Below are 14088 nucleotides of genomic sequence, written 5' to 3'. Positions count from 1 at the left end.
CCAGTCGCTCGCCCAGGCTCCGCCCCCCCCACAGATTGGCCTATCGCCCCGGCACCCTGCAGGCATTGGCAATTCGGCCACGCCCCACCCCGCCCCCCTCACGCAACGCACGCTAGCTTTGGCCCCGCCCACCTCCCCCCGCGCATTCCCCGAACTGACACGGCTGTCACGGAGGTGAGTACTGTACTCCTCCCCCCCCCTCTCCCCCCCCGCGCATTCCCCGAACTGACACGGCTGTCACGGAGGTGAGTACTGTACCCCCCCCCCGTCCCCCATCCCCCGCTCGCACGGGAGTGGTGTGGGCTCCCGTGCGAGCGGGAGACGGGATACGTTGGCATGGTTACAAGCGCATCAAGGTCCTGCAGCGGCGGAAGATCCACACGCACACACATAACAGCACACACACACACATACACACACATCAGATCACACTCACTCTCACACACACACCTCACACACACATCACACACACATCACATCGCATCCACACACTCACAGCATCCGGCGATATCGCTTGCTTCTCGGCCTCGATACTGTGCTGTTGTGACCTTCCAGGACCTGACGGAGGATCACATGGCCAGAAGCATGTGGTATCTCCGGATGTTGTGACTGTGAGCGCGTATGTGCGATATTGTCAGTGTCTGTGTGTGTGAGTGTATGCGATCGGGTGTGTGTGAGTGTCGGGATCGGGTGTGTGTGAGTGTCGGGATCGGGTGTGTGTGAGTGTATGCGATCGTGTGTGTGAGTGTCGGCAGAGGAGCACGGCGTGCTGGAGGAGGCTGGGAGCAGAGAGGCTGATCTTGGGGAAGGCTGGGAGGGGGAGGCTGATGCTGGGGGAGACTGGGAGGGGAAGGCTGATGCTGAAGGAGGCTGGGAGGAGGAGGCTGGGAGGAGGAGGCTGGGAGGAAGGAGGCTGGGAGGAGAGAGGCTGATCCTGGGGAAGGCTGGGAAGGGGAGGCTGATGCTGAGGGAGGCTGGAAGGAGAGAGGCTGATGCTGAGGGAGGCTGGAAGGAGAGAGGCTGATGCTGGGGGAGGCTGGAAGGAGAGAGGCTGAGGCTGGGAGGAGGCTGGAAGGAGAGAGGCTGAGGCTGGGAGGAGAGAGGCTGATGCTGGGGAAGGCGGATGCTGAGGGAGGCTGATGCTGGGGGAGGCTGGAAGGAGAGAGGCTGATGCTGGGGGAGGCTGGAAGAAGAGAGGCTGATGCTGGGGGAGGCTGATGCTGGGGGAGGCTGGGAGGAGAGAGGCTGATGCTGGGGAAGGCTGGGAGGAGAGAGGCTGATGCTGGGGACAGAGAGGCTGATGCTGGGGACAGAGAGGCTGATGCTGGGAGAAGAGAGGCTGATGCTGGGAGAAGAGAGGCTGATGCTGGGGACAGAGAGGCTGATGCTGGGGACAGAGAGGCTGATGCTGGGGACAGAGAGGCTGATGCTGGGGACAGAGAGGCTGATGCTAGGGACAGAGAGGCTGATGCTAGGGACAGAGAGGCTGATGCTAGGGACAGAGAGGCTGATGCTGGGGACAGAGAGGCTGATGCTGGGGACAGAGAGGCTGATGCTGGGGACAGAGAGGCTGATGCTGCGGGCAGAGAGGCTGATGCTGCGGGTAGAGAGGCTGATGCTGGCGCAGCATGGCGGATGGAGCACGTTTGGGAGTGCGCAGCATGGCGGATGGAGCACGTTTGGAAGTGCGCAGCATGGCGGATGGAGCACGTTTGGGAGTGCGCAGCATGGCGGATGGAGCACGTTTGGGAGTGCGCAGCATGGCGGATGGAGCACGTTTGGGAGTGCGCAGCATGGCGGATGGAGCACGTTTGGGAGTGCGCAGCATGGCGGATGGAGCACGTTTGGGAGTGCGCAGCATGGCGGATGGAGCACGTTTGGGAGTGCACAGCATGGCGGATGGAGCACGTTTGGGAGTGCGCAGCATGGGGGATTCAGCACGATGGGGAATGCGGAGTATGGCGGATGGAGCACGTTTGGGAGTGCGCAGCATGGCGGATGGACCACGTTTGGGAGTACGCAGCATGGCGGATGGAGCACGTTTGGGAGTGCGCAGCATGGGAGATGGAGCACGATGGGGGGTGCGCAGCATAGGGGATGGAGCACGATGGGGAGTGCGCTGCATGGGGGATGGAGCACGATGGGGAGTGCGGAGTATGGCGGATGAAGCACGTTTGGGAGTGCGCAGCATGGCGGATGGAGCACGTTTGGGAGTGCGCAGGATGGGAGATGGAGCACGATGGAGGATGCGCAGCATAGGGGATGGAGCACGTTTGGGAGTGCGCAGCATGGGGGATGGAGCACGTTTGGGAGTGCGCAGCATGGGAGATGGAGCACGATGGGGAGTGCGCAGCATGGCGGATGGAGCACGTTTGGGAGTGCGCAGCATGGGGGATGGAGCACGATGGGGAGTGCGCAGCATGGCGGATGAGGCACGTTTGGGAGTGCGCAGCATGGCGGATGGAGCACGTTTGGGAGTGCGCAGCATGGCGGATGGAGCACGTTTCGGAGTGCGCAGCATGGCGGATGGAGCACGTTTGGGAGTGCGCAGGATGGGAGATGGAGCATGATGGGGGGTGCGCAGCATAGGGGATGGAGCACGATAGGGAGTGCGCTGCATGGGGGATGGAGCACGATGGGGAGTGCGCTGCATGGGGGATGGAGCACGATGGGAAGTGCACACCTCCCCCCAACACACACAAACACGCGCGTGCGCACTGCACAACACACCACACACACACACACACTGGGAACCACAAACAACTGCCCTACACAGACACCCACACACAGACAACGCTGCACACACAAATATACGCACATACCGCACAACACACACATTGCACAAAACATACCTCCCCCCAAAACACACCACACACACACAAACCGCGCAACACACACACACAACGCTCCACAAAAAACGCAACACACAAACAACACTGCTCTCACCCCCCATCACACCCAGACAACACCCAGAACATGTACAGCGCCCTACACAAACACTTGGTAACTACACACAACAACATCTATATATATATATATATATATATATATATATATATATAACAAAAATCATACATGAACTACACAATACGTAAATTCTAGAATACCCGATGCGTAGAATCGGGCCACCTTCTAGTACTGTATATAAGAGTCTAGGCAGCAGTGTAGAATGTAAAAAACACTTTTATATTACTCACCTAGATGGCGCTCCAGTCCAATTGGTGTCACTGCTATCCGGTCTGGTGACTCCTCTCTACGGTGATCGCCGTCCTCCTTCTTCTGAGGCCCATGTGCATGACGTGTCTACATCATCCACACATTAGCCGGCATTGAGGTCCTGCGCAGGTGCACTTCGATCTGCCTTGCTCAGGGAAGATCAAAGTATTGTAGGGCACATGCCTTTCGTCGTGCCTGCGCATTACATTACTTTAACCTACCCTCAGCAGAGGAGATCAAAGCGCGCCTGCACAGGACCGCAATGTCGGCCTGCGTGGGTGACGTAGACACGTCATCCATACTGGGCTGGGTAGACATAGGACGGATATCGTAGCAGAGAGGAGGTCTCGGACCGGAGAGAGGAGGCGCCGGACCAGAGAGGAGGCACCGGACCGGAGAGCAGCGACACCCATTGGACCGGACCGCCCCCTATGTAAGTATTATAAAAGTGTTTTTTATGTTATAAAGAGCGGTCAGGTTCTTATATACAGTATTCTAGAATGCTCTATATAAGAGCTCACTGGTGATGGCTGCACCTTATAGGCCCTAAATATGGTGACAGGTTCCCTTTAATGGAGTCTTCAGTGTTGAGAAATGAAAACATATTCTTATTTATCATGCAATACCATCGAGGAGGTATCTAATTGGCTCCAAATTTATTTTACAACAGGGAAACGACCCCAAACATATAGCCAATGTCATTAAGAACTATCATCACTATAAGAAAGAACAAAGGGATTCAGAAATGATGGCCTCCACAGAGCCTCGATCTTAACATCATTGAGTCTGTTAGAAGATCGGTGGTCGGTCATTCAAGATGTTTGGAACAACCTCTCTGCCGAGTTCCTTCAAAAACTGTGTGCAAGTGAATCTAGAAGAATTGATGCTGCTTTGATGGCAGCGCCTGGTCACACCAAATATTAATTTGATTTAGATTCCTCTTTTGTTCATTCGCTTTGCATTTTTTTAATTGATAAAAATAAACTATTCACACTTCTCTTTCAGGAAGCATTCTTACCTTGCAACAATTTTTTCACAACTGCCTAAAACTTTTGGATCGTACTGTAAAAGTTTAAATCACACCCTCCTTCCTAAGTTATCAACTAAAGAAATAAAAAAAGGAAATTAAAAATATATAGTATTTCAATTAATAAATCGTGAATGTCATAAAGAGAAAAAAAAATCTAAAGCCCGGAATTGCCATTTCTCAGTGATCATACCACCACTGAAAAACACAATAAAAAGATAAAAAAATTCTATAGTAAAGTGAAAGAAGTCATATAAAAGTACAACCCATCTCGCAAAAAAAACCCCCTTTCAAACGGCTCATACAGTTATGATGACAGAAAAGCGGTTAAGGAAAAAAAAGCTCATTAAATTTTTAGGGTTTAGTTTTAGTAATGCCATGGCTGTACTAAGGAATAGTTCTTCCCTCTGGACAAATCTTCACCATGTAAAACACACTGAACAAAATGTGCTTGATAAATGTGTTTCAACTGCAGCGTCCAATATCTTGTGACTCCTAACAGGTTATCTTACATATCAGTCTTCTAGAATTAGCATGTGCTGTCTTCTAAGAAGCTCCAGATTTCAAAGTGACAAGTCGTCCTGGAGTCGTCTCACAACTGACAGATGGCCTCTCCTATGAGTTTCAGAGCTGTTAGCATAGACATTTTTCCAGGCACCATGCAATGTTTCCCCCATTTTGTATAGTATCTGAAAAATCTTTTACAATCAATGGATGACAACAACTCAAGTATAGTTCATACCTGGCAAATGCTTGACTGCCTTCTGATCGGTCTTAGACGACTTTGCGGCAATATGATCAAATAGAGAGAATGCACTGGGCATCTTGTCTAGTGATACCGTGTTCTCTATCGCTTTAAGTAACCTATAGGGTTAAACACAGATACCTTAATTTAGAAACAGACACACAATGGGTAGGATACCCCATATACAGTCAAGTATTGTCACTCTTGAAATTGTTCCAGAAAATGAAGTATTTGTACCAAAAAATTGTTGCAATTACACATATTTAAATATATACATGTTTATTTCCTTTATTGGAAAAAAAGGCAAAATGGACATAATTTCATACAACATCTCAAAAATGGGCCGGACAAAATTGTTGGCACGGTTCCAACATTTTGGGTAAACAACTCGTTCAAACTCATCTGTGGTAAGTAACAATTGTGGGCAATATAAAAGTCACACTTGAAATCAGATAAAAAGGGGAAAAGTTGGCTCAATCTTTGCATTGTGTGCCACACTAAGCATGGAAAACAGAAAGAGGAGAAAAGAACTGAGGACTTGAGAACCAAAATTGTTGAAAAATATGACCAAGGTTACAAGTTCACCTTCAGAGATCCTGATGTTCCTTTGTCCATGGTGCACAACATAATCAAGAAGTTTACAATCCATAGCATTGTAGCTAATGTCCCTGGATGTGGATGCCACAGAAAAATTGATGAAAGGTTGCAACTCAGGCTAGTTGGATGGTGGATAAGCAGCCCCAATCAAGTCCCCAAGAAATTCAAGTTGTCCTGCAGGCTCAGGGTGCATGAGTGTCAGCCCTAACTATCCATCTACATTTGAATGAAATTAAACGCTGGCAGGAGACCTAAGAGGACCCCACTGGTGACACAGACATAAAAAGCTAGACAAGCAGTTTGCCAAAATGTACTTGAGTAAGGCAAATTCCTTCTGATGAAGTGTCTTGTGGACAGATGAGACCAAGATAGAACTTTTTGGTAAAGCACATCATTCTACTGTTGACCGAAAACGTAATGAGGCCTACAAAGAAAAGAACACAGCACCTACATTCAAATATGGTAGAAGTTCAAACATGTTTTGGGGTTGTTTTGCTGCCTCTTGCACTGGGTACCTTGACTGTGTGCAAGGCATCATAAAATCTGAAGATTACCAAAGGATTTTTAGTTGCAACGTAATGCCCAGTGTCAGAAAGCTGAGTTTGCGTCCTAGATCATGGGTCTTCCAGCAGGACAATGGCCTCAAACATACTTCAAGAAGCCCCCAGAAATGGATGAAAAGAAAGTGCTGGAGAGTTCTGAAGTGGCAGCAATGAGTCCGCATCTAAATCCCATTGAACATTTGTGGAGAAATCTTAAAATTGCTGTTGGGAGAAGGCGACTTCAAATATGAGAGACCTGGAGGAGTTTGCAAGAGAAGAGATACCCAAAATTCCAGGTGAGAGGTGTAAGAAGCTTGTTGATAGATATAGGAAGCGATTGATTAGTCATTTAATCCAAAGTCTGTGCAACCACATATTAAGTTGAGGGTGCCAACAATTTTATCCGGCCCATTTTTGGAGTTTGGTGTAAAATTGTGTCCAATTTTCCTTTTTTTCTCTTTTTTTTTTGTTGTTCCAATACACACAAAGGAAATAAACATGTGTATGACAAAATTTGTGAATTTGCAATCATTTTTTGGGAGCAATAATTTTCTGGAACAATGTTAAGGGTGCCAACACTTTCAGAAATGAATGTATATGGTACAATTTTTCAGGACATTTATGGTGGAATCTAAATGGCACAGTGCTAATTAATTCTTACAACATAAGACCAATGCAGTAAAATTCCTTTGATATGATCTCTCAAGACCAACAGATCCTTACTTGAGTAAGGATCCGTTGGATCCAAAACGTGTCATCTGTTTTCGTTTTAATGGATTGTAATTTATGGAATTTTAAAATGTGAAATAAAGTCTAAAGGCCGCTTTACATGCAACGACATCGCTAACGAGATGTCATTGGGGGTCACGGAATTCGTGACACATCCGGCCTCGTTAGCCACGTCGTTATGTGTGAAACGTACGAACGACCACTAACGATCAAAATTACTCACCTTATCGTTGATTGTTGACACGTCGTTCTAATCCCAAATATCGTTGCTGTTGCAGGACGCAGGTTGTGGCTCGTTCCTGAGTCAGTACACATCACTACGTGTGACACCCCAGGAACGAGGGACAACACCTTACCTGAAAACAAGGTGGGCGGGCGTCACTTTCTTTCGGCTGCTCTCCGCCCCTCCGCTTCTATTGGACGGCTGCTGTGTGACGTCGCTGTGACGCCACATGAACCGTCCCCTTAGAAAGGAGGCGGTTCGCCAGCCACAGCAACGTCACAAGGCAGGTAAGTCCGTGTAACGGGTCCTAGCGATGTTGTACGCCACGGGCAGCGATTTGCCCGTGACGCACAACCGACGGGGGTGGGTGCTTTCACCAGCGACATTGCTAGCAATGTCGCTGCGCGTAAAGCAGCCTTTAGAGTTTTTTATCATTTGGGACTGCTGGATTTTTCTTGGATTCTTTGGGATTGCTTCTTCTGGTGACCAGCTGGACTCTTATCCGTGCATCCCCTTCCCTATACCAGGAATTTCAGTAGGTGGTGGAGTGGCTGATAAGTATTTTTTGGTACAGGTGACATCATGTCAGCCCAGCAGCCAATACCAGACACCGGAAGTAACAGCGTAGACTCACTGATTAATGTGGGGAACACAAATACAGTGCGGTTTGGTTGTTTTTTCATAACAAACTGCAGCCAGGGAAGAAGCTTAATTGTAAAGCTACAACCCCTTCAATAGCTCCAGCCTGCAGAACAAAATAAAAAGGAATAAAAAAAAATGTGTCTCCTGGGGATTACATGACATTATTACGTTTCTATAATCACTGGTTGTTACAGTGATGTGATTAATCAAAGTTATGTGACCCTCTGGAGACACAGCACGGGTATCAAAGGAGCCGTGCCAGGTTAGGAGATAAGTATGGATTTTTATTATCTTATTCTACTTGCTGGGGATATTAACAAGGAGTTGTCCAGCATGGACAACTCTCAGCCATATCTATGAAACAGGCATATACACTGTGTGGACAATTATTCAGCAAGTGAGTACTTTCATCATATTATAACTTTTATGCAGATTTTCCAACTCCAAGCTGAATAAACGTGAATACTTATTGGATAAAGAAGATCAGGTGACGTGTATTTGTGTAATGAGGGAGGGTGTGCCTTAAGGATACAACACCCTTTATCATTGTATGCAGATTTATTAGGCAGCTTGTTTCTCTCAGGCAAAATGAGGCAAAAAGAGAGTGAAATTGAAGAGTCCAAAATTGTGAAAAGTCTTACAAAGGGATGGAGCCCGCATGAAACTGCTAAGATGTTAAAGTGTGATCACAGAACCAGCAAAAGTTTTTTTTACAAATAGTCAATGGAGTCCCACAAAATATTTTGAGAAGTACATTGACTGAAAAAGATCTGAGTAGAATCAAACGTAAAGCGTCCAAGACCCCCATTATCATCCAGAGCTGTCATATTCAAGAATCATAACCACCCTGGAGGCCCAGAAGTACAAGATGTTCAGCGATCAGTTACATGGCCGAGGTAAGGAAGGATGAAACCGACCATCACTGAGCAAGATACAGAAGTGGAAATGTCTGGGCTAAGAAATGGCTACTCAAGCAGTGAAGACTTTGATGATGCGATGGAGCATTGCCTTGCATAAAAATCATGGTTTTCTTGAAAGATGCAGACTTTTTCTTGAACAGCAGGAAGTCTGCTGAAAACTGTCAGAAGGTTTGGGAGTTGATTTGGAGTCTGTCTTTGACCTGAAAATGTCCTACTAACTCGTCTTTAATAATCCAAGCCCATGGCAGTACCCACCTCCAGCCTGCTGGCGTCTGAGTTGTATGGAGGTCTGTGCCAGTTACTGATCAGCCATGAACCCATCCATCTGGTCTGTCAGCAGTTACTCCCATCTCATCAGTCCATAAATCCTGCAAAGTCTGTCTTCAAATATTTCTTGGCCCAGTCTTGACATTCCAACAACGTGTGTTGTTCAGTGGTGGTCAGGTTTCAGGCTTCCTTGACTGGTTGAGGAAAACAAGTTGCCTAAAAATTCTGCACACCTTGATAAATTGAGTTGTAGCTTTAGGTTGCACCCTCCCTCATTGCACAAATATACATCACCTGATCTGATTCTGTCACGTTAAGAAGGGAGATATACTAAGTGAACGAATGGCAAAAGGAAAGGGAAACCCTATGACTAGGGAAGGAGGAGATTGTGACCCCTGACCAAACCTACTGCTGGTCCCTGGGGTCCCTCACCACCCTAGGTAGGTTCTTCACCTATGCACCAAGTGAATACCTGACCCTAGGTATCCCTAGTGGTGGGCCCTAAATAGGGAACGGGTGGGATGAGCTCTTCATAAACTCCACTAAACACTAAGGAAGACAACAAGGAGGACACACTCGGTCAAATGCAAGAACTACTTATCCACAGATCACTCAGATAGAAGTTCAGCAAAGTAACAGCAATGATATCACAGATGAATACAAGCCACCTGCTTGCAACCAGAGCTTGAATGAACTGAATAATATCACCAGCACCAGTCCAGGTAAGATGGGAGTTTTTAAGCACAAGGGGAATATTGATAAACAGCAGCTGGACAGAAGTTTAGCTCCCCTGGGTCCTAAAGGGAAAGATGAAAATCCAGCAGGAAAGCTACCTAGTACAATGAATACCAACAGCAAGAACAACAGAAAGTCAGGGAGCATTTTGTGCAGCCAAAAGCTGTGACCTTCTATTGCCAGAAACCATATGACTGTCTGTCACCCATGACACAACTGTGATAGCTTCATCCTATAAGCTTTCAGGTTTATACAGCTTGGAGTTGGAAAATCTGCATAAAAATGATGATATTGTGAAAATACTCACATATTGTGAAAATATTCACTTGCCTGATAGTTGAGTACACAGTGTATAAAACAGACACAAAGATTTTTGCAATATATCTGCCACTTTTTAACATTTTCCAGTTCTAAACACAGACATTCTTCATAAAGCAAACATAAGAGAGACTGTACCTGCTATTGATATCATTGTGAATCTAGAAAAAGAAAAAAATGCAAGAGATTTATACACTAAAGATACATTTATTACATTTCTACACGCTACCTACTCTGGAAATGAGGGTGTCCTTATATAATTTTGTATCACTGAGTCCAAAGATTGGTTGCAATATTCATATGGGTGTAAGGTGACGTCATCGATGTAGCGGCTGTGGCAAAGCTGCAGCTTTATCAGGAAATTCAATGATCTTGATCCATCCAGGCATCCAAATGTTACAAGTTACCACAAATTTACCCACATGCGCAAAAAATGCTCTATACAGCATATAACGCAAAGGAATATTAGACAAATAAGGACCCGGAAGAGTAAATTATGCCAATTAAAATTATTTTTATTATTACAACTTGATTAAAATAAATGGTATAGATTACAAAAATCACAGTTTTCTTCCTGAGATCTTGGCTTATTTCTTTTGACTACACAAAGCAGTGTGTTTCAGGTGTGCATTAAAATACATCCACAAGTTTGTCTTTAATTAACTCAGATGTTGCCAATAAACCTATCAGAAGCTTCCAAAGACATGACATCATCATATGGGCTGTCCCATATTGTTTGAAGGCATAGTAGTCTTCGTGTATGTAAACTTTTGACCATGCAGAAAGTAATAAAAATGCCTTAAAACATTCCCTCTCTCTCATTATTCTGGCATTTGGCAAATATAAATAATATTGGTTCCTAATTGACCTAAAACGGGAAAGGTTTTGCAGATGTGTCTTCTCCTCTGGTTTCAACTGTATAATATAATTGTATTATCTACTATAATAGTTTCCATATAAATTAATATATACGGTAAACATCAATTTATTACTTTTCAGCATAAGCTATGCATTTGAGTATCAATTCATTATTTTTTAACATAAATTATGCACTTGAGCACGTTCTGTTTATTACTTTTTGTCCATTGTGTAGTGGTCGGTGTTCTTGCTTTTGTTAACAATTTCCATTTTTGTCATCTATACCGTTTATTTTAATGAAGTTGTAATAAAAATAATTTTAATAGGCATAATTTAGTCTTTCAGGTCCTTTTTTTGTCTAAATCTCCATATTTTACAGTCCGTATACAGACCATAATCCCTGGACTGACCTCAGATCTCCTAACCAGAACTAACAGGGTTGCAGCCGTTCCAGAAATCGCAGTATGTACAATGGCCAAGGCACTGATACAATGTTATAAGTGCTGCTATGCAAAATACCAAGAAACAACCCAAACTGCAAAAATATAAAAAAAACTACCATTGTAATCAAATTGGCACATCATTATAAGTGGCCAGAATATCCCCCTACCTCCTGTAAACAAAGATCCTTGGCCAACGCAAAAAAAAAAGGAACCACACAGTGTAAAGTGCAGTTATTTAGTATAACAAAGAATATGCATGTATTATTGGCGATATACCAAAATCAGAAATAATACGACATTAAACATTAAGCAATAAAGTGTGAAAATGCAACAAGAAAATAATATGAGACCAGAGAAGTCCTAGAAAGATGGGGTGGGGTGTCTGCATGTCCCCACGAATATCACCATGTCACACTAGGTTTTCTCGGGGTTAACTAATACGAGTGGAGGTTGGGTCCAACAATATCCATATAAGAGCACTCAGGCATTGAGACTCAGACCTGTAAATGCTGTCATGTCTTTATATAATATATGGGGGGTGGGATTTACGCTATAGTACCTATACACTGTAATTTCAGGATTAAAGACAACTATATAAGTGCACAACAGATATGTAATGTATATAACCTGTATGTGGTGGACTTACACTCAAAAACATGATGGGATCCAGGTCATCCAGCTCCTTAGCGGCTTTCTCCAGAATTTCCTTTGCTGTATCGACACTTTGCTGGAAACCGACCATCTGATCATACAAGTAATCCATCTTCATCTTCTTCACTTCCTCAAAACCCTCCCTCTTCTTTTTGTGCTGGTCAATTATTCTTTGGACCGTTTTTTCATTCTCGTCTGTCAAATGTTTCTCGGCTTCTGTGCAGTTTTTCTATATAGATCATAATAGATTGTATAAGTTATAATAATATGAGTGCAGGCATCCTTAATTATTAGAAAATAAATATAAAGGGATCATGTTTTCAGGCAGGTTATAATCATCAGATTGTAGACTTTAAAATCATGCAACGTTCCATTATGGACCTTATCCCCACCCCTATCCAATGCCAATAGGAGTAAGACCAACGAGGGTTTGGTAGGTAGAATAGTTTAGCCATTAATAAGAATAACCTGATGGAACACAGGCTTGAAAAGAACCTGTCAAGTTGTGTTGTACATGCAGTTCGGTACGTGGACAATACTGTATAGAGAAGGAGAAGTTGAGCAGAATGATATATGGGTTTGTTGGAAAAGTTTCAGTATACTTTATATTTAATGCATTGAAATTAATGGTGTTTGTATACGTAAGAGCCTAGTGGATGGTCCTAGTCAGTGATTCTTTGCATACACAGTCATACAGGGAATACTGTCAGTCACTGAGTAGAAGTCCCCACTTGACTCGTGTATAACAGGTCTCTCCCTGTCTGTGTCTGTCATAGGGAGAGACCTGTCATTCTATGGAAATGGGCGGGGAAAAGCCATAGGGGACCCGCCTGTCTGACTAGTCTCTGTCATTCCTCAATTTGGGGATTCGATACGGTGACCTGTTGCTGCATGGTCCCTTCCTCTGTCTGCTGGGCTATTGCTTTTACTTTTGTGTCCAAATGCTGATGTTTCCAATTGTCTTTGTTCTACCTTGTTGGTTGGTTTCTCTTCAGGTGTTTCTCATTTTCCCGCTTTGGTCTGCCCTATGTCATGATTGTCACTATATTTATTGTGACTAGGGACAGGCTCAGGGCTAGCTTTTCTTTACCATCTGAGACCATGCACATTAAGCGAGTTTTTACGTTGGGCACATGAGGGGTTTACTCTTTCTTCTGGTGTAGCAGCAGACCTGTTCAGATGTCAGGGGTTTATCAATTCTGGCCTCGATATAAGCCCTCTGCTTCCTGCAGAGGGTGGTGGTTATTCTGTTCAGTCTGGAGTCAGGCCTGGAGCTGTGAGGAGGTGCTTTCTGCTGCTGCTACTATTACTGCTGTCAGTTGCGTTGGTGTGTGTGTGAGGGTAGTTTGTTTTATTACTTTCTCCTCTCTATATTTCCCCTCCCTGTACACCTTTTGTTGTTCCCTATTGTTGGTATTAGGTTTCAGTGAGTTTTGTTTGTACCCCTGTCAGTTTTGTTGGTGGGGATTTCTACTTCTGACCTTGCCCTCCCCCCAGGTTGTGGGTTGTGGAGGGGGGTCTTACCATCAGGGACAAGGACATTAGACAGGGAGATGTTGGGGGCCCAGACCTCGCTACCTTTAAGCATACCTCTGGGTTGAGAGAAAGCCTAGGCCCTAGGGTATGCTTAGTCTGAGGGTCAGTGTAGGGTCTCCAATCCAGTCACTCCCCATTCCCAAAGGAAGCACACAATAATCAGCAGAAAACATATGAACAGGTTACAATTTTGTGAATTACTTACTTCAACCTCATTAAACAATGCTTCTACTCTTGTAACAAAATCTTCTGTTTTCAGTGAACTTTCCTGCAGTTTCTCCAGGAGATTCTCCAAGTTGCTCTACAAATAAAGCAATCATTTATGGTAAGTACAGTATTTATTGTCGTACTGTACACTGTGTGCATATATGGGGAGAGAGCAGTCACCCCAGAGTACAGGGCGGGGAACAGCCACCAGGGACCCGCCGGTCCAACTAGTTTAGAGCGTGGCTCAGTCCCAGGCGGATTTACTGTAAATATGTTTCTCTCTGGAACGGTACAGCATTTCAGAGTAAAACATACAGAACTGACATCATGCAACCAGTCTCTGATACAGGCTGCTTGTAGATCAGTCATCATGTATCAGCTGTTGGGCTCCATTTCAGGCAATATCAAGGATATCTGTGAACTTTAGCTATG

The 14088-nt window shown here is 45.1% G+C and overlaps 1 protein-coding gene across 1 annotated transcript in view; it reads right to left on the bottom strand.

Moving 5' to 3' along the window:
- The window catches only part of CMYA5 (cardiomyopathy associated 5), a 118554-nt gene that overhangs the window by 83869 nt on the left and 20597 nt on the right, over nucleotides 1-14088 (bottom strand). Inside the window, exons 4-7 of the mRNA XM_075325788.1 lie at nucleotides 13655-13750; nucleotides 11909-12142; nucleotides 10100-10122; nucleotides 4986-5107 (exon numbers count right to left, since the gene is read on the bottom strand). Coding sequence (XP_075181903.1) covers nucleotides 4986-5107; nucleotides 10100-10122; nucleotides 11909-12142; nucleotides 13655-13750 — 475 coding nt within the window. The remainder of the gene's footprint in view (nucleotides 1-4985; nucleotides 5108-10099; nucleotides 10123-11908; nucleotides 12143-13654; nucleotides 13751-14088) is intronic.

Source organism: Anomaloglossus baeobatrachus, chromosome 1 (assembly GCF_048569485.1).
Source record: "Anomaloglossus baeobatrachus isolate aAnoBae1 chromosome 1, aAnoBae1.hap1, whole genome shotgun sequence".
NCBI lineage: Eukaryota > Metazoa > Chordata > Amphibia > Anura > Aromobatidae > Anomaloglossus > Anomaloglossus baeobatrachus.
The sequence above is the reverse complement of the archived record's forward strand: the minus strand, read 5'-3'. Positions and strand labels throughout refer to the sequence as shown.